The sequence below is a fragment of the Festucalex cinctus genome, chromosome 5, assembly GCF_051991245.1.
Source record: "Festucalex cinctus isolate MCC-2025b chromosome 5, RoL_Fcin_1.0, whole genome shotgun sequence".
NCBI lineage: Eukaryota > Metazoa > Chordata > Actinopteri > Syngnathiformes > Syngnathidae > Festucalex > Festucalex cinctus.
The window spans coordinates 29,822,262-29,841,212 of record NC_135415.1 but is presented as its reverse complement, the minus strand read 5'-3'; the positions used below and the strand labels follow the sequence as shown (position 1 = coordinate 29,841,212).

The 18,951-nt window shown below is 37.4% G+C and overlaps 1 protein-coding gene across 4 annotated transcripts in view; it reads right to left on the bottom strand.

Moving 5' to 3' along the window:
- Positions 1–18,951, bottom strand: part of galnt9 (polypeptide N-acetylgalactosaminyltransferase 9) — an 88,064-nt gene that overhangs the window by 5,323 nt on the left and 63,790 nt on the right. The window contains exon 12 of one of the 4 annotated variants that reach the window (XM_077521292.1): positions 2,968–3,501. The exons of 1 other annotated variant lie outside the window; for it this stretch is intronic. In XM_077521292.1, the coding sequence (XP_077377418.1) occupies positions 3,491–3,501 (11 nt within the window). In that variant the 3' untranslated portion in view covers positions 2,968–3,490. Of the gene's footprint in view, positions 1–2,967; positions 3,502–16,012; positions 16,574–18,951 lie in introns of those variants that run through there. 2 more of the 4 variants (XM_077521287.1, XM_077521288.1) reach the window with 2 other exon arrangements.

The following is an 18,951-nucleotide window of genomic DNA, read 5'->3' as shown; positions in this document are numbered from 1 at the left end:
CCATTACAAGGAAACAACTAGCCATGAGAGAATGTATTCACTTGTGTGTTGAGCTGCACAACATCCGGAGGAAAGCTTCTGTCTATGGTCATTTTTAAAGCCATAACGATGTTGAAAGAAACACAACTGAAAGGAATTCTTCTGAAAGTCAAGGGTGGATGATAGAAAGCCTAATGAAGGATTAGTCTGACACGGTGCCGCGGTACTATGTCACACACACAACAACAACAACAACAAAAAAAACATTGCTTGTTTTGGACAGCATGAGGGCCCATTAACAGAATCTGTGAAAGAAAGCCATCAAGAGAACAAACTCAAATCCTGCTGTGATTCCTCGGGGCACAACAAATTATTTGACATCAGTGTGCATCATGCATTTAAAGCAGAACCCCCCCAGGTCAGTGGAAGGACTGGATGACTCGTGGTGAGAAATCCTTTCGCAAAGCTGGTCGCATTCAAAAGAGCAACTTATGCTTGAAGTTTGCCAGTCGATTCTAACAGCAGTATCAAACAATCCACAATTACCAAAAAAGGTTTCAAAACAGCTGGACTGCTGCGTGTTGAAGAGGACTGCACGTTGCACAAGTTCGTCGGTGAAGTGACACTGACAGCGAGGATGAGAGATAGATTGATAGAAGTAGTAGATGTAGTAGATAGTATACAGTAGTATAGATAGATAGATAGATAGATAGATAGATAGATAGATAGATAGATAGATAGATAGATAGATAGATAGATAGATAGATAGAAAGTAGATAGGTATATATAGATTGCTTGCTAGCTAGCTAGCTAGCTAGCTAACTAGCTAGAATCTAGCTAGTTAGATATCTAGCTGCTAGTAGATAGATAGATAGATAGATAGATAGATAGATAGATAGAAAGTAGATAGGTATATATAGATTGCTAGCTAGCTAGCTAGCTAACTAGCTAGAATCTAGCTAGTTAGATATCTAGCTGCTAGTAGATAGATAGATAGATAGATAGATAGATAGATAGATAGATAGATAGATAGATAGATAGAAAGTAGATAGGTATATATAGATTGCTAGCTAGCTACCTACCTAGCTAACTAGCTAGATAGATAGACTAGTAAAAAGTAGATAGATAGATAGATAGATAGATAGATAGATAGATAGATAGATAGATAGATAGATAGAAAGTAGATAGGTACATATAGATTGCTTGCTAGCTAGCTAGCTAACTAGCTAGAATCTAGCTAGTTAGATATCTAGCTGCTAGATAGATAGACTAGTAAATAGTAGATAGATAGATAGATAGATAGATAGATAGATAGATAGATAGAAAGTAGATAGGTATATATAGATTGCTAGCTAGCTAGCTAGCTAGCTAATTAGCTAGATAGATAACTAGTAAAAAGTAGATAGATAGATAGATAGATAGATAGATAGATAGATAGATAGATAGATAGATAGATAGATAGATAGATTAAAAAAAGTAAAATATTATTGACACTGATGTATAATGACAGTGATTACTCGTACACCCAGTATATGAAACTAGATTTGCATTTTGAGGACAAATCCTCTTGGTTCTCCTTCCTCCACCGTGCAAGAGGAAATAAGCCTGCTGCTAATGTTGCAGTTGAATTCTGTCCTTCTTTTCTTTGTTTAACATGTCTTACATTCTGAACCACAATATACAGTATTTGTGTTAAAGGGGGCTGATTAAAAAAAAAAAAAAAAGAACATCAGGAAGGTTCCTGTTCCATGCTCAGACTGAGTTGTGTATGACCTTTATAGCGTATGTTCTCTTGATATTAAAGCGCGTATACATGAAAATGTAGAGAAAAGGCTTGAAAAGCAAGCTGCGGCTTTGAGAATTCTCTTGTAAAGATTACACAAGTGTCCCTGAGGACCTCTCATTAAAAGGCGGAGCATTACCTCTCAACCCTGACAGGAGTTATCGAGTTCAAAGCTACGTGCACAGTGGAACTCATAAAGTCGATCGCAATCTGTTCTGTGACACTGGTCGACTTCCACATTGGTGTTTTGCCAAAACAAGTATTTCCATTGATTTCACTGATATTGTATTTGATTTTATTCATCCTACCTTCAAACAGTCTCCATCATAAAACACTTAATAATCCTCACCTGTCATACAAGTGAGTAAAACATAAGGGGCTATTGTATACCGGTTGAGGATGTTTTTTTTTTCTTTCTTGGATGCAGACTCAGGGACATATTGATTTATTCATTCAAAGCAGTCCAAGTACAGGGGGTAGGCAGAAGACGAATACGGTAGTTGATAATGGCGGAAGGCTTAAGGAGGACAAAGGGTCTCGAAGTGGGTGCTGGCTTTGTTGAAGTCGGTGGATGTGATCATTGTGAAATAAATCATTCTTTTTCTGAATTAAGATCAACCTCGTATATTGCGGTAAACTGACGATCTGGGAACGAGAGCAGCTGCGTGGACTGCAAGAGGAGATGTGGAGGGCAATTAGGCAGGGGAGGAACTGCCAGGAGAGGACTTCAGTCCCGTCCAACAGAAACAAAACACAAATGGGAGAAAATAAAAGGCTTACTTATTTAATATTCACACAATTGGTTTAATTCCTGCAACTCCAACTTGATTAGTATTCCATAACTAAATCTATTGCACTTGTAGTTTAACAAACCATACCCGGGTAAATTTGACATTTTACAATACGATTATTGCAATGACATTTATCAAAATATTGTATATAAATCTCCACGTAGGAGTAAACAAAATTGCGATCAGACTAAAAATTCACTAAAGAAATCAAGCTGGTACGTAAAGCTGCTATGTAACAAATTAATTTTTTATAGAAAAGAAGGAAAAACAACGAATGGACTTATTAATTAACTAAAATCAGACAACAAAAAGGAGGCACTAAAATAACTGATGAGAAAGAATAGATATTTAATAAATAACATTGCTTTAGAAATCTTCATTTTTTACTTCACAGGCCATTTATGCATCGGTAACCCATTTACTTTTCATGTTAAAAAGTCCACCAGCTTTCCTACTAGGATTGGATTCCTTGTTTCTAAATACTGCAAAGGTTTTAAAGGCTTCCGTGCTTAGCACAGAAAAGCCAAAGAAATGCATCCGTCTCTTTCCTCTACTCTTTCCAAGCTCCGTTAAAGCCTCAGGTGTAGTGTGGGTTCAGCCACTTGACTTTCCTATTCTCTGTTCATTTATGTAGAACTGCGACCAGGAAATAGACAGCTAACTCGTGTCATGAACAGGATACAATATAGTACGTGCTTGCGAAGCACATTTCTGATGAGATTTGGATTTCTTGCAGGACATGTTTTGCAATTGGAGATTCAAAGTTTTACTAATATTCTTGGTTATACAAAAAGAAAAAAAACGTTGGCTGTTCCACTGTATGTATTCTATATATCCACTTCACTCAATATATTTGCACTGGCTTTCCTCATTGGAGATGTGCCTCGAGGTCAAAAGAGCAGAACTTCATCCACAACACTGCTGACTCAGATCCTCCTCAAAATGGAACTGCACAAAAAAAAAAAAAAAAAGTATTTCAATCTTATTTTTCAGAACACCTAAAGGGTAGGAGGATTAAAAAAAAAGAGCAACAAGGAAAACACTCTATACTTTCTGTGAGTCATGGGGCCTTTTGGGACAGCACAGCATCTTTGCAGCTGAATAAATTATGAAGTGTCTCTCACCAGAGGACGCGCTTTCAAAAAGAATGACTGGGGTGTGCTTGTCTCAGTTCTCCATCAATCAAGCGTGTACAACCCCTTTTTTTTTTTTTTTTTTTTTTTTTTTACAGGATGCTTGGGGTTATTTGGTGTACAGGGCTCGTCTTAGACGGGCACATTGCCAAGACAGGATGAAGATGATGCTGGACTCCATCCTAAATCTTGCCTCACTTGACAAAAAGCAGAAAGGAGACTTGCTATGAAAAAACATGACACGATCCTAGTGGATGTGTTCTTTTGACTTTGAAGCCCCCCCCCCCCTTTAAGTTCTCAAGTGTAGTTTTTAGTTTAAGTTCTAGGGCAAATCCAAGATGAAATATAAATGCAAGTTGAGCCGATGAACACACAAAGTCTAATCATTTTGGTACATGGCGTTCCATTTAGAACAGTAGCGCTTTCAAAGTGGTCACCATGGCAACAAACACAACTGCGCACTGCTCACTTATATGCCACTTCGCCATCATGAAGTGTGTCATGGTTATGAAATGTTTGATGTTCATTTAAGTTTCTGCATAGAAAGCAACTGCTTTGTTTTGAGCCATCATAACGTTTTTTCAGCATAAAACAGGTGTGGACATTTTGGTTTAATATATTCAACTGTCTGAGCAGAAGTCCTCCAATGCGGTTGCGTTGGTCACTATAGAAGTGTTCGTGCATTGAGTTCAAGAGTGTTGGAAGATCATTCATTCTGCCTCCTCACATTTTCCAAAGGTAGACTGCATTGTTTGTGACTGGCTTCAAATTTGACAAACTTAGTTTTTCTAGTAATGAAGATGCTGCAACACATCACCATACCGCTTGCACCAAAAATCTGCTGCAACCTTCCCATCATTTGCAAACTGTGACTTCATTGGCTTCTTCTACATGTTTACAGTCTCGTGCAGGTGTTACAACAGCAGCTCAAACAGCCGCGATTGGGAACACAAGTCACGGCAGGTCCGGAGGCAGCATTTGTGTTGTGGCCAGGGATTGACACGTGTCATATTCTCCTGAAAATCTGTTGAAGACGGCATATGGTTCATAAATCCTAAAATGAGTTGGCCTTTTTGGGCTGTTTGAAGATGTTACTAGGGTTCCAAATAATGTCAGGGATTGCTTTTGCCGAATACCTTCTTGATGTTTGGCATACCAAATTTCTTATAATACGTTACATCCACCTTATCTAAGTCACAAGTTTGAAATCCTACTTTTTCTTAATCTCTGTAACAAATGTGTTTATGTAGTTTTATACTGAATCATAGGGTCATCGATAGGGGTGTGAATTGCCTAGTACCTGACGATTCGATTCGTATCACGATTCACAGGTCACGATTCGATTCGATACCGATTAATCCCGATACGAATTTATAAGTCGATTGTTGCGATTTTTTTCCATTCAAATTTAGAAAATACTATCAGTAAATTTGTACATGTACACTGTAAGATTTGTATGAATATATTTCTCTAAAACTTGAGGCTTATAACCGTGAGCCACTGTACACAAACAGTTTGCAATCTGTTTCACATTTGAACAGCATTAAAATAAAAATATTAAGGCTTAATGTGCCGTTCATATAACATTCCTCCATGCTCAAGGTGTGAATCCTAAAAAAAAAAAAAAAAAAAAAAAAAAAAAAAAAAAAAAAAAAATCGATTCTGCCGATTATTGAATCGATTCGAGAATCGCGCGATGTAGTATCGCGATATATCGCCGAATCGATTTTTTTTAACACCCCTAGTCATCGATGTCTGGAATAAGGTTTGGTGGGAACGACCACTCACGGAAGGTGAGCTGTGATTGGTCCTTACCTGATCCTGAACAACTGTGATGTCATTTTTTGTCCACAGCAAGTGGTAAAAATGTCCGCCCCCTGGGCTGGATGAAAACAGTTGTATTTTGCTGCTAAATTCATATTCCACAAAAAAGCAATATTAATCAGAATGCTGTGTTTAGACTATTAAGGGTCCAAACAACATATTATTGTAAAGAACATTTTGGGTTGACTTCCTATAACAACACACACAATGACTTTCAGGATTACATTTTGAACTATGAAGTGGTCTGTGTCAGTTTATGTATGAAATCAAGTGTGATGACAATAATTAACTGATTGTTAAATTCAAAAGTATTTACTTTTAACTCATTAGCTCCCAAAAACGTATAAATACGTCAAATTTTAAATGTTTTAAGTGTCCCAAAGACGTATTTATACGGTTTTTGTTGTTGTTGTTTTTTATGCCAGGGCATAGAGAAGGCTTTGATGCAGTCTCTCTACTGCAGAAAATGGTTGAGTGGCAGCAGAGTATAAGAGATCAATCAGGCCATGTTAAAACAAGCTGATTTCCCCACAGTTCTAAGCAGAATTGTGAAAAACGATGAAACTTAGCTATGTTCTATTGCTAATTGCTGCACAGTGGAAACAGATAGGAATATACTTTTTTCCCCCTGATAAAAGAAGAGACTCTAATCTCTCTTTTGGTATGTTCCATATTTTTATAGCAATTGAACATAATATTTCACGGGCCTTGAAAAATCAGTCAAAATCCAGGAAAACAGTTAAGTGAAAATGGTTGGGAGTGAATGAGTTAATTTAGTACATAATATCAGAATATTTGGAGGTGAATGAACCATTCAGCCATCAACTTTTCCACATCAAGGTCATCGGTGAGCTGGAGCCTCAGCCGACTGGGTGGGAGTCGTGGTACGGAACTGTTCAATATACAGACAGCCATTCACCAACGGGCAATTCATCTTCCACTTAGGTAACGTGCATCTACTTGGGATATGAGAGGACACCGGAATACTGCTCTCGATTGGAAATTGACAAACAATATTAAGCGATGTAGAAATCCCTACTCTGTTGCTGCCGTGATTCAAATTCAAATTGAACTCTAAGGTTGAGCGAGTGCGTTTCCCCGAGTAGACAAATAAGAGAATCAATTTGAGTCAAGAGCACCTGGCGCCACAATTGTTTGAGCGTATCAAAGGCTAACCTTCTCACTCTCACGCAAACAAACAAACCATAAATCACTACTGATGCACTGAGGCCACCGCAGGCTTCATCGCAAAGCTCCGATGACTCAATGCCTTTCATGAAGCTCTTTACCTTTGAATACAAGCTGCAATGTTCTATCTATCTATCTATCTATCTAAATGCCAAAAAACAATTGTGGTATTTTGACGATGAAAGCAGGTGTAGAAGGGCCCCATTCAAAGTAATTTGCTTTGATAGTCCTTCACTCATTCACTGCCAATGACGACTATAGACGTCAAAGATTTACCTTGGCTATCTCGGTAGTGAATGAGTTAATATTTCATTACTGTGCAGTAGGGGTGTTAAAAAAAATCGATTCGGCGATATATCGCGATACTACATCGCGCGATTCTCGAATCGATTCAATAATAGGCAAAATCGATTTTTTTTATTATTTTTTTATTTTTTTATTTTTAGGATTCACACCTTAAGCATGGAAGAATGTTATATGAACGGAACATTAAGCCTTAATATTTTATTTTAATGCTGTTTAAACATGAAACAGATTACAACCTCTATAAGACTGAAATTTCAGATAAATAAATAATACATTTTCATATCAATCTTACACTCTACAAGCTTACTGATTAGTATTTTCTAAATTTGAATGAAAAAAAATCGCAACAATCGACTTATAAATTCGTATCGGGATTAAGCGGTATCGAATCGAATCGTGACCTGTGAATCGTGATACGAATCGAATCGTCAGGTACGAGGCAATTCACACCCCTACTGTGCAGTATAAGACTTTCTTGCTACCGTTTGTCCTTGGCATATTTGTCTCCACCGACCACAGGTGACAAATTGGATTTTTCTAAGTGCTTGGTTGCTTTTTTGGGTGGCAATTACAGCAATTGATGATAATCATCAGAAGCAAAATGTGTTGTTGTTTTTTCCCCCCCATCAGAGAACCAAACAATAAAGTAGTTTACTACCCTGGTTGCAATTACAACAATTCACCAGTTGAGAGTTAAGTTTGTCTTGAAAGAAAATGAAAACATATGGCTGCAATCTTGGACAAATTAAACCCCAATTTGCCAGACCCTTCTTGAAAATAATTATAAGAGGCCTGCAACTCCTTGGAGGAGGTTAGGACGAGCAGTGTCAGTCACGCATGTTTGTTGTCCCCCCCCCCCCAACACACAATGACATCAAGGGCATCAGCGGCTGCACGCTTTTGAGCAGACACCAGATTATTTGATAGATAAAAGAAGACTCATTTGTATTCAGGCCTGTGCAAAGAGGCCCAAGTGAGTCTATCACTCTCAAGCAGGGCTGATATTTGCAAATGAGATCAACCCGGAGGTCAAATCAATACCCTGTCTACAATATTACAGTAAAGTAGTGGAGCAAAAGCATTTATATTCTTAATAACACTTTCCTCTTCAACAGTTCAATGAGCGACAACAGTGTCAAGGCTGCAAATATTGAAGAAAAAGCAAATGTGATTGCTCGGGGTATTTCCATGACAATTCCAAGGTGAGAAATCTGCTCACTTTTCATTTTTGCCAAAATAGAATTGATGTTTAAAGTAGGGATGCACGATAATATCGGTGGCCGATAATTATCGGCAATTATCAACCCATTTGACGTCAAACAGATAAACCAGAAAATAGAGAAATCCGCCGGTAATTATCAGCAATTATCGACCAATTTGACGTCATACAGATAAACCAGATCATCAAGACATTTGCTGATAATTATCGGCAATTATCAACCAATTTGACGTCATACAGATAAAACAGATCACAAAGACATTTGCCGATAATTATCGCCAATTATCGACCAATTTGACGTCAAACAGATAAACCAGATAATAGAGACTTTTGCCGATAATTATCGGCAATTATCAACCAATTTGACGTCATACAGATAAACCAGATCATCAAGACATTTGCTGATAATTATCGGCAATTATCAACCAATTTGACGTCACACAGATAAAACAGATAATAGAGACTTTTGCCGATAATTATCGGCAATTATCAACCAATTTGACGTCAAACAGATAAACCAGATAATAGAGACTTTTGCCGATAATTATCGGCAATTATCAACCAATTTGACGTCATACAGATAAACCAGATCATAAAGACTTTTGCCGATAATTATCGGCAATTATCAACCAATTTGACGTCATACAGATAAAACAGATCATCAAGACATTTGCTGATAATTATCGGCAATTATCAACCAATTTGACGTCACACAGATAAAACAGATCACAAAGACATTTGCCGATAATTATCGGCAATTATCAACCAATTTGACGTCAAACAGATAAACCAGATAATAGAGACTTTTGCCGATAATTATCGGCAATTATCAACCAATTTGACGTCATACAGATAAACCAGATCATAAAGACTTTTGCCGATAATTATCGGCAATTATCAACCAATTTGACGTCATACAGATAAACCAGATCATCAAGACATTTGCTGATAATTATCGGCAATTATCAACCAATTTGACGTCACACAGATAAAACAGATCACAAAGACATTTGCCGATAATTATCGGCAATTATCAACCAATTTGACGTCAAACAGATAAACCAGATAATAGAGACTTTTGCCGATAATTATCGGCAATTATCAACCAATTTGACGTCATACAGATAAACCAGATCATAAAGACTTTTGCCGATAATTATCGGCAATTATCAACCAATTTGACGTCATACAGATAAACCAGATCATAAAGACATTTGCCGATAATTATCGCCAATTATCGACCAATTTGACGTCAAACAGATAAACCAGATAATAGAGACTTTTGCCGATAATTATCGGCAATTATCAACCAATTTGACGTCATACAGATAAACCAGATCATAAAGACTTTTGCCGATAATTATCGGCAATTATCAACCAATTTGACGTCATACAGATAAACCAGATCATAAAGACATTTGCCGATAATTATCGCCAATTATCGACCAATTTGACGTCAAACAGATAAACCAGATAATAGAGACTTTTGCCGATAATTATCGGCAATTATCAACCAATTTGACGTCATACAGATAAACCAGATCATAAAGACTTTTGCCGATAATTATCGGCAATTATCAACCAATTTGACGTCATACAGATAAACCAGATCATAAAGACATTTGCCGATAATTATCGCCAATTATCGACCAATTTGACGTCAAACAGATAAACCAGATAATAGAGACTTTTGCCGATAATTATCGGCAATTATCAACCAATTTGACGTCATACAGATAAACCAGATCATCAAGACATTTGCTGATAATTATCGGCAATTATCAACCAATTTGACGTCACACAGATAAAACAGATCACAAAGACATTTGCCGATAATTATCGGCAATTATCAACCAATTTGACGTCAAACAGATAAACCAGATAATAGAGACTTTTGCCGATAATTATCGGCAATTATCAACCAATTTGACATCATACAGATAAACCAGATCATAAAGACATTTGCCGATAATTATCGCCAATTATCGACCAATTTGACAGTTATCGGCTTACTTATCGGTTATCGACATCGGCACTTTCTAAATAATTGCTTTATCGGTATCGGTTGAAAATAGCATTATCGTGCATCCCTAGTTTAAAGAGAAACTGGTTGGCAGCCAATCGCAGGGCACACAGAGACGAACAACCATCTTCACAATCACAGGGACAATTCGGAGCGCCCGATTAACATGTCTTTGGAATGTGGGAGGAGACCGGAGTACCCGGAGAAGACCCACGCAGGCACGGGGAGAACATGCAAACTCCACCCAGAAAGGCCGGAGCCTGGACTCGAACCCGAGTCCTCAGAACTAGGAGGCGGACGTGCTAACCAGTCATCCATCCCAGGTGCATTTTCTGAATTGGAATTTAATTTTGTGCAGGTGCACCTAATGTGCGAAGTATTCAAGTGTGTCCAGGAGGACCTTCCATTTTCTATAACATTTGTTCTAAATATATTTCGGGCTGAAGGAACCTATCACAGTCGACGGTGGGCAAGAAGATGTGATATGCCCTGGGCTGGTCACCAACCAGTTTACAGTATAGATTCGTCAATGAACCTAACATGCACTTTTAAACTACCCAAACACGCATTTCAGAAAGCTCTTCTTTCAGAAAATAGTTGTGGATCAAGTGTAGCTTTTAATTTGGCTCGTTCACTAAAATACACAAATGTCTGGCTATCCTATTACAAGCTCACTATATGGTTTGATAGATCCCATTCATCCGTGTTATTAAAGGCCTGGAGGGCAGCCAATGAACACATTGTGTTGTATGGCAAAGCAGAGCTCGTCTGACAATTCAATTAGCCTCCTCCACTTTCTCGCCACCTTCACATGACCTGCATCAGCACTTTTTTGCTGATGGATCACCAATGCAAAGAGATGATGATGATGATGATGATATCTTTTGGGTTAGGCAGCAACTGCAACCTGCTGATTGCTGCAAAAGAAATCAGCTTCATAAGAAAACCGTTTGCGGAGGTCGCTACTCTACTTTCAGCTCTGCTCATAGATGGACTTCCGTGAAATGTCGGCACAAAATTAGGCTCAATCTCGTGAGACATGAAAACTGACGCATTTGATCACTCTTTCTCCAAGCATGTGATGGGAATTACACAAGAATTATTATGTATTAATGCACTCTAATGCAGGTAGGCTGTTGCGTCAAAGTTAGGCGACTATTATTGCAAGTAGCAAATTTCATATGAACGTTACAATTGCTTTTATCTCCTCCTTGAAGAATACAATATACACTGTACATATAAAAAAAAAAAATATCCCTACATTACACAACCTATATTATATGTATTAGTGATAGACCGATATGTTTTTTTCAAGGCCGATACCGATACAGATTATTTGTAGTCAAGTAGGCCGATAACCGATATTTCAAGCCGATATTCATTTGCAGTAAAATGGGGGGGGGGATTTTTAAACTATATATAATTTCTCACTGAGTAACAAATTCATGCGAATGTAGCTCATTTGGGGTTTTTGTTAGGGTTCGTAAAAACGTTTCAAAAAGATTTTCGCGGTGAAAAATGGTGTGAATATGTTCCAAATGTGTTTACGACAAATAATAACTGACTGCGAACATCTTACAAATCCTGATGAAAACCCCAAATTCGCCACGTTCGCAAGTATTCCCTGCTCAGTGAGCTTTATCGGCCTTCAGATTCAAAAAATGGCCGATGCCGATCGTCCCGGCCGATTATCGGTCTATCCCTAATATGTATATTATATACAGTTGACCACCACAACATCCAACTACACATTACTGGCCATAGTGTTACGTTAAGCCTTCTCTGACAATGTCACTCACAATTATTCGAACATGACTATATGTTTTTGCACATAAGCACTTAAAAAAAAACGAAAGTCACAAGCTTGACCTAGATTAAGACAAGCGATTTGCCTGGAGTTGTACTGCTTTGTTACCTTGCTAGCGTTTCCCAAGCCAGTAATAAAGCCGTTCATTTTCCTGCCTTCTTATAGCCTGCTGTCAGCTTCTTATAACGCCACACAACAACAAAAAAAAAATGGGTACAAACACCTCTTGCCATCTTTACAACCAAGGTGATTGCTGATGTTCTTGTCTAGCCACTATATTGACTTGACATTTGTAGTTTTGAGTCAACTGTCTGGGCAAATATTGTCTCTACTGAAATGTAATATGTTCGAATATTCATTCCTAATCCCCGTGGTGATTTTCTTGCCCTTTTTGATGGCTAAGAAATGTCAAAATGTAAGAATTCCCAATTCTGAACACATAATTCATATTTGCCTCTGATTTGCTTTTGTTGTCAACAGCTATTAGCGGTATTTAATGTCTTTAATACCATAAAAGACTAGTAAAAATGTTCAATCTCTCTGACCGTTGAAAATAATATGATTACCGTATGTAGCTACACGCTGGTCAATCATCCACGCTTCATACTGATGTTTTGTGTGTTTTATTCTCCAGTTTTAGACACACAGTCACTGAACACCACGCCACACCGTGAAAACGGTAAAAGGACAAAATGGAAATTATATCAATAATTGCAATAAAGTACAAAATGTAATAAATATACATGCTGTTACAAAAGTTAAATATACAACTCGTTACAAAACATCTAGCAACATATACATTCCTATTGTAGACACAATAATAGCAAATACTGTCAGTATTAACCAAATATGAAATTAAAGCTCTTTTATGAAATAAAGACAAAATCTTTTGTTTACAGCTGCTACAGCATGTGATGTCTCAATTGCTAAGCTTGAATGTCCTAGCTTAAATACAGTGTGTAAACGAATTTAACATTTACTAAACAAATTAACATTTCAAATTACAACCGTTTAATATAATGCTCTTCAAATACAGAAATTATTTACCGTGTGCGCCCTTGATCAGTTGTAGAATGATTTTACTGCAATATTATTTCTTCTTGTCGATCAAGTTGCTCTCGCTCCCGCTCTCGTCTCTACTTCCGTACTAAACGGCGCGCGCGCTGTGTAACATCCGCCCAGCGAAACAACATCCGGGTTATGGGCATTCAAAATAAAATAAATATTTTCGCGAATTTAATCTGATAACATTTTACAAATTTCTGCGACCGTTTACACCGTATTTGATTTTTCACCTGTGATGAACTCAAAGCCATTCGGCATTAATCGTCTTCCACACAGTTTACTTGGCAAAAGCACAACATATCACTGTGACTCACACGAGCGGCCTTTGACAAGTGACACAAACGGCAATGCGAATAATCCTTGACACTAAAATTGGACTGCATTTCATTACCGACTCTTGCAGTGTTTCTCCTCCCTCATGTGGGAGCATTTCACAGCAACTAGTTTGCTCTCAACATGTATTTATGAGCCTGTATGAAACAGTGAGTGAGTTTGTCTCAGGTTTGCTTTTAGGCTTAAAAACTAGGCTGTTTTTATTTTATTTTAAGTGCAAAGCTTTTATCCTTTGTTGTGTATATTTCAACCTATTTATTTTGTAGCGATAGCATGTTTTTAAATCAATACAATACGTAGTGGGAAGAGGAAGAGTGCGCTGGTTGAAGGAACATGGCTGTAGCAAATAATCTGAAGCGATGCAATGAGTAATGCGTTTCCACAAAATGGTGTCAGTGAAGTCAGGGGACACTTGGAGAATAGAGAAAAGAAGTTGACCTTGATGCAACAAATTACCGCATGGCAGCCCTTTGGGACGGCACATTGCATCTATGAGCGATGACGTGAAGGTGAAACTATTGTGGAGCTTCAAAGATTGAACACGATTTAGCTGTATTTCAAAAGATGTTTATTTCTCATGGGATGTAATGTAAAACAGATGTACAGTTGTACTTTGACAAGTATCCCAACTTGGAGTCGTTCAAGCTAGGTCGATTCTTTGCTTTGTTTTGTGGGAAATTTTGGGAATTTTACTTTGAAAAAGTAAGTAGTTATCGTCACAAATGACTTCTTCCAATAAGTAATCGAGATTATAACGCAGTAACTGCTTTGTAAAAGTAATTACTCAGTAAAGTAATTGTGATATTTTTTCTATTATGTTCGATATATATAGTGCTGAATATTTCTATATTAGCTGAAGGAAGAATTAAAAACACAATGCATTTTAGAATGTTTGGTATTATTTGAACTCAGCAGATTGCAACGTACCATATGGATAGACATGAAAAGAAATAATATTCACACACTAATGAAAATAAATAATATTCCCACACGACACAAAACTAAAACCAAGACACACAAAAGTAAAAAGAAACGAAAGATTCATTTAAAAAAAGCCAAAATGTATTGTACAAGATTCCACTCCACATTGGGAAAAAAAAATAAAAATTCTAAATAGGCAATACAATCTATAAAAACAAGACTAATAAACAGATTTATGATTTCGTTGTAAATGGTCAAAGAGGGAAATATAAAATAATTATGAAAAATCATGATACAAGTAAATATAGCTTCAATAATAATAATAATAATAATAATAATAATGCAGTATCAGAGGATATATTTCTCAAAGACGTATCCTAGTCATTCCAAAATTTTGGACTTGTAAATGCAATATTGTTCTGCAAGTAAGATGTTTGGCAAATGAAAATTACGATCAATTACGTAGTGCAATTCTCTGTATTTGTACATTATTGTACATTAAATTGAGTTTTTTTTCCAACTCTAAAACAAACATGTTAAGCTTTACTCATAAACTGGGGCAAAGGGCTCTTTATGATGCAAACTGGACTGGCAAAAAAAAAAAAAAGATGTCCTGGCATTTTTGCCAGCCCACACAAATGAAACATGTTGATGGAAGCAATCGTGCTCAAATATGTGCTGAGTCATTTTGCGTGCACCTGCAGGCATGCGTGCTGTTGCTCCTTGCCGTCTCTGTAACTGGGAAGTAATTGTTCACCATGCCATGCAGAGTCATGGCTCCATAAAACAAATTTCACACATAACCAGAACAGAAAAAAAATGGAAAATGTTGTGTTGGGCTTAATTTACAATGTTGTTTTTTTTTTTTTGCTGCCATTGCTTAACTTGTGCCTCATGCACTGATTTGTATTTGCTGGCTAATTGTTGGCTCATCCATTCAAATCATATCTAAAAATCACCATGACACAAAAATCTCTTATCTTATCTTCACAATTCTAAACACTGCTTTTTTTTTTTTTTTTTTAACTTCAGGTTTGTTCTCACCTGCACCAAGAATGTGTCGAGTAAGATTCTATTCACATGTGCATTGCATTTGTGGACCACACAACAAACAATGACCTGCCGGCCATGTTGTTTGAACGCAATGAATTTGATAACTGGTAATGTTAAGAATGAAAAGATTGTTTAAGAATAATGAAATCAACAACAAGAATAATTAAAGAAATATCACTTCAATTTGCTAGGTTTGAGAGGCATTTCCAGGATAGTTTGATGACATTCAAATGTCAAGCACACGAATATCAACATTAGAGCAGTCATTTGTATCGATATTAGGAATAGAATGCTTCTTTGTGTGCTAACTTGGAAATAATATACAGTACTGCATACTGGAATAATAATTTTAAAAAAAATGCTCCTCTGGGAAAAATGAGTGTAATGAAAAAGATAAATCAAAGCACACACAATATTTGACACAGTTAAACACCACTGTGTATCGTTACCATTTTATTTACAAAAAACAATATCACTTTTGGTTCATTTGTTTCTACCTGTGATTTTTTTTTTTTTTTTTTTTTTTTTTTTTTAATGTGTAAGTGGTTTCGCTATGAATCGAAACAGACTTCCGGTGCGGGGATTTTAAACCTCTTGGCCTACGCACTTCCGTGTAAACGTTGCCGTTTCCGGTTAAACAATAACATGCTTCATGCCGTCAGTGATGGGCAAAGGCGAGGACTGACAGTTGTACAAGATGTGAGAGTGAGTCGAGCTGCTGTGCGCCAGAAACAGCTTGTGGATCTGATAATGAGATCTCCAGAGATGCGAGCACACTCGCTCCAAGACACAATTAGGAACAGGAGTTGCTCTTCCTCCCGATCACGTTGGACAGTCAAGCAGCGAGGTGATCACGGATGTGCGCATGTGCGATATTGTACTGCTGCACATTTGACCAACGCAATCAACAGTCTCTACTAAACAATACACCGATTGCTATCTAGCAGGTTTCATTTCAAGATCGACGATAAGCAGCTTCGCCTCGGCTCGTCAGAGCACCTTCTTCTTCTTCTTCTTCTTCTTCTTCTTCTTCTTCTTCAAATGAGGACGCGACGGCTCCAGCGTGGGGAAATAACTGCTGTAAAAGCAGCGAGGTGTGAACATGCCTCGAGGCGGGGATGAATACAGAATCAGCATCCGTCTGCTTGCTGGGCTTGCATCAAAAAAAAAGAAAAAAAGAAAAAGATTGGAGCAAAGGTTTGTCAGAGGAAACAATGAGCTGCCAACATGATGGATGCCTTCTAATGACTTACTGTATGTATGGCAACAGCAGTGCTTCTCAATTATTTTCTGTCATGCCCCCCCCCCCCCCATAGTAAGAAGAAAACATCTCGCCCCCCACCCCCACGCGACTATAAATAGTATCATTTGTCTATAAAATTGCTACAAGCACACCTCTGCACAACATTGTATCCGTATTTAACGTATAAGAGAATAATAAAAGAACCAACATAACAAATAGCTTTATTAACTGTAACAGAAAAGATTCAAAGTGCATCTGAAATTCCAAAATAAAATTAAATCCTTGAGAATGCCGAACAGAAATTCAATTAATACTAATAGTAATTATCCATCAGAATTGGTTATCACTGATTGATTTGAGAAAATGTTTATATTGCAAATTGTATTATTTCTTACAAATCTTGTGATGAGAATCCCTCAAAAAGCCTTTTTTTCTTTTTTTTAATAAAAATAATAGAATAATTTGTCAAAAACTCGCCTGCAAGGTAGACAATTCCAATACAAAAAAAAAAACATTCAGCAGACTGATAACAACAACAGAGAGGGAGGAACACAATCTGCTTTGTTATGTCAAAACAAAAGATTACACAAGTTAAAATTACAGTGAACACATTTTATAAGTGCAAAGATGTTTTTTTTTTAAAAAACATGCTCACAGGTTGGCTGTCGATAACAAACCCTTATTTATGAATTGTTGATATTCCTTCCAGCTTTCTACCGAGCTCATTATGTTGTGAAATTGATTTGCATTGAAAAAAAAAAATGCATTTCATACTCTAATCATGAATGCAGCCTGCAATTTTGACTTTCAATCAGACTTGAAAATACAGTACACATCTGGTCAAGTCATTCCAAGTCTAAAGTTGTTGGCATCTGATTTATTAACAGTGTTGCCGGTAACGCGTTACTAAGTTACGCGTTCCTCAAAAAATTTGCTTTTCAAAGTAACACTGGAATAGCGGAACAAACAATAGAGGAATTAATTAAGGGGATTTTTATTTTCAACCTGGATAGATTTGTATTTTTTGTTTAATAAAAAGTATTTATGTTCCAAGAAGTCAAGAAAGACTGCCTAGTTTGTTTTTCATAAAATAACAACAACTTTATTTTCATGTTAAAAATGCACTTTTCAATAAAGTATTTGGAACTCCGTTTCTCCCGCATTATTTTGATGTTGAGGTGGTGTTATCGGCAGCTGCTGAAAGTAACTAAAAAAGTAACTTTTAATCTAACTTAGTTACTTTTAAAATCAAGTAATCAGTAACGCAATTTAGTTACTTTTAAAACCAAGTAATCAGTAAAGTAACCAAGTTACGTTTTCAAGGTAACTGTGGCAACACTGCTTATTAACATGGCAAACAGCATCTTATTTTGTGGACGTTTGTTTGTGCAGAAGTGTGCAAAGTCAATCAGTCACCTACTTATCAAATGTTCCAATGATATAATACAATAGCCGATGTGCAATATCTTTTCAGTGTGGTGCCTGGAATTCGATTTGGTGTGGGCTCACGCTAGATGTTGTCCCTTTTGAAACTAACTTCCACCAGATGCTACCCAGCCCGCCACCCCCAGCAGCCTTCTGAATAATGAAGTCACCTCGAACTCTTGGCGGTGGCCCAAAAAAAAAAGAAAAAAAAAGCATTGTCAGCATCACAACGGACGCTAACGTGGCTCTGCCGCTCATGAGACGGATGCGTTGTCCTTGTCCACGCGACCCCCGACCTCTCCGACCTCAACAATATTCCCCGACCCCGGTCGCTCATTTTTGTCCCGCCCCATCACTCACTGTCACGTTGTCATCCACTTCAGAGGGAAATAGAAAGCGCAAAAAAAAGAAAAGACCAACAGAGAACAGCTGATGCTGTTGGCACAGTCATCGGACAGCAAGCTGTTGCATTGTGGGCAATAAACCTTCTGAAAAGCGTCAGTGTCTCAGTGCAAACAGATGTTAGGTGTAAACAGGAAGAAAAAAAAAATAGAAGTACTGTACAAACTTTTTTTGGACTAATATGAGAAACATCTGGTCCTCATGGTGATGGCATTATTATTATTATTTTTTAAGTGCTGCAAAAATGTCGTTGTTAGTAGGGATGGGCGAGTAGCGATACCAGGTATCGATATCGGGCCGATACCAGCCTTTTTTTCAAGTACTCGAGTACTCGTGACGCAGACGAGTACAAGCGAGCGACGGCGGAGGGGGAAGACGTGAAGTGAGTCAGGTTAGTGAGGAAGAGAAATGTTGCAATGGCTCAAACGCGGGTTTGTCACGTTTTCGTGTCTTTGA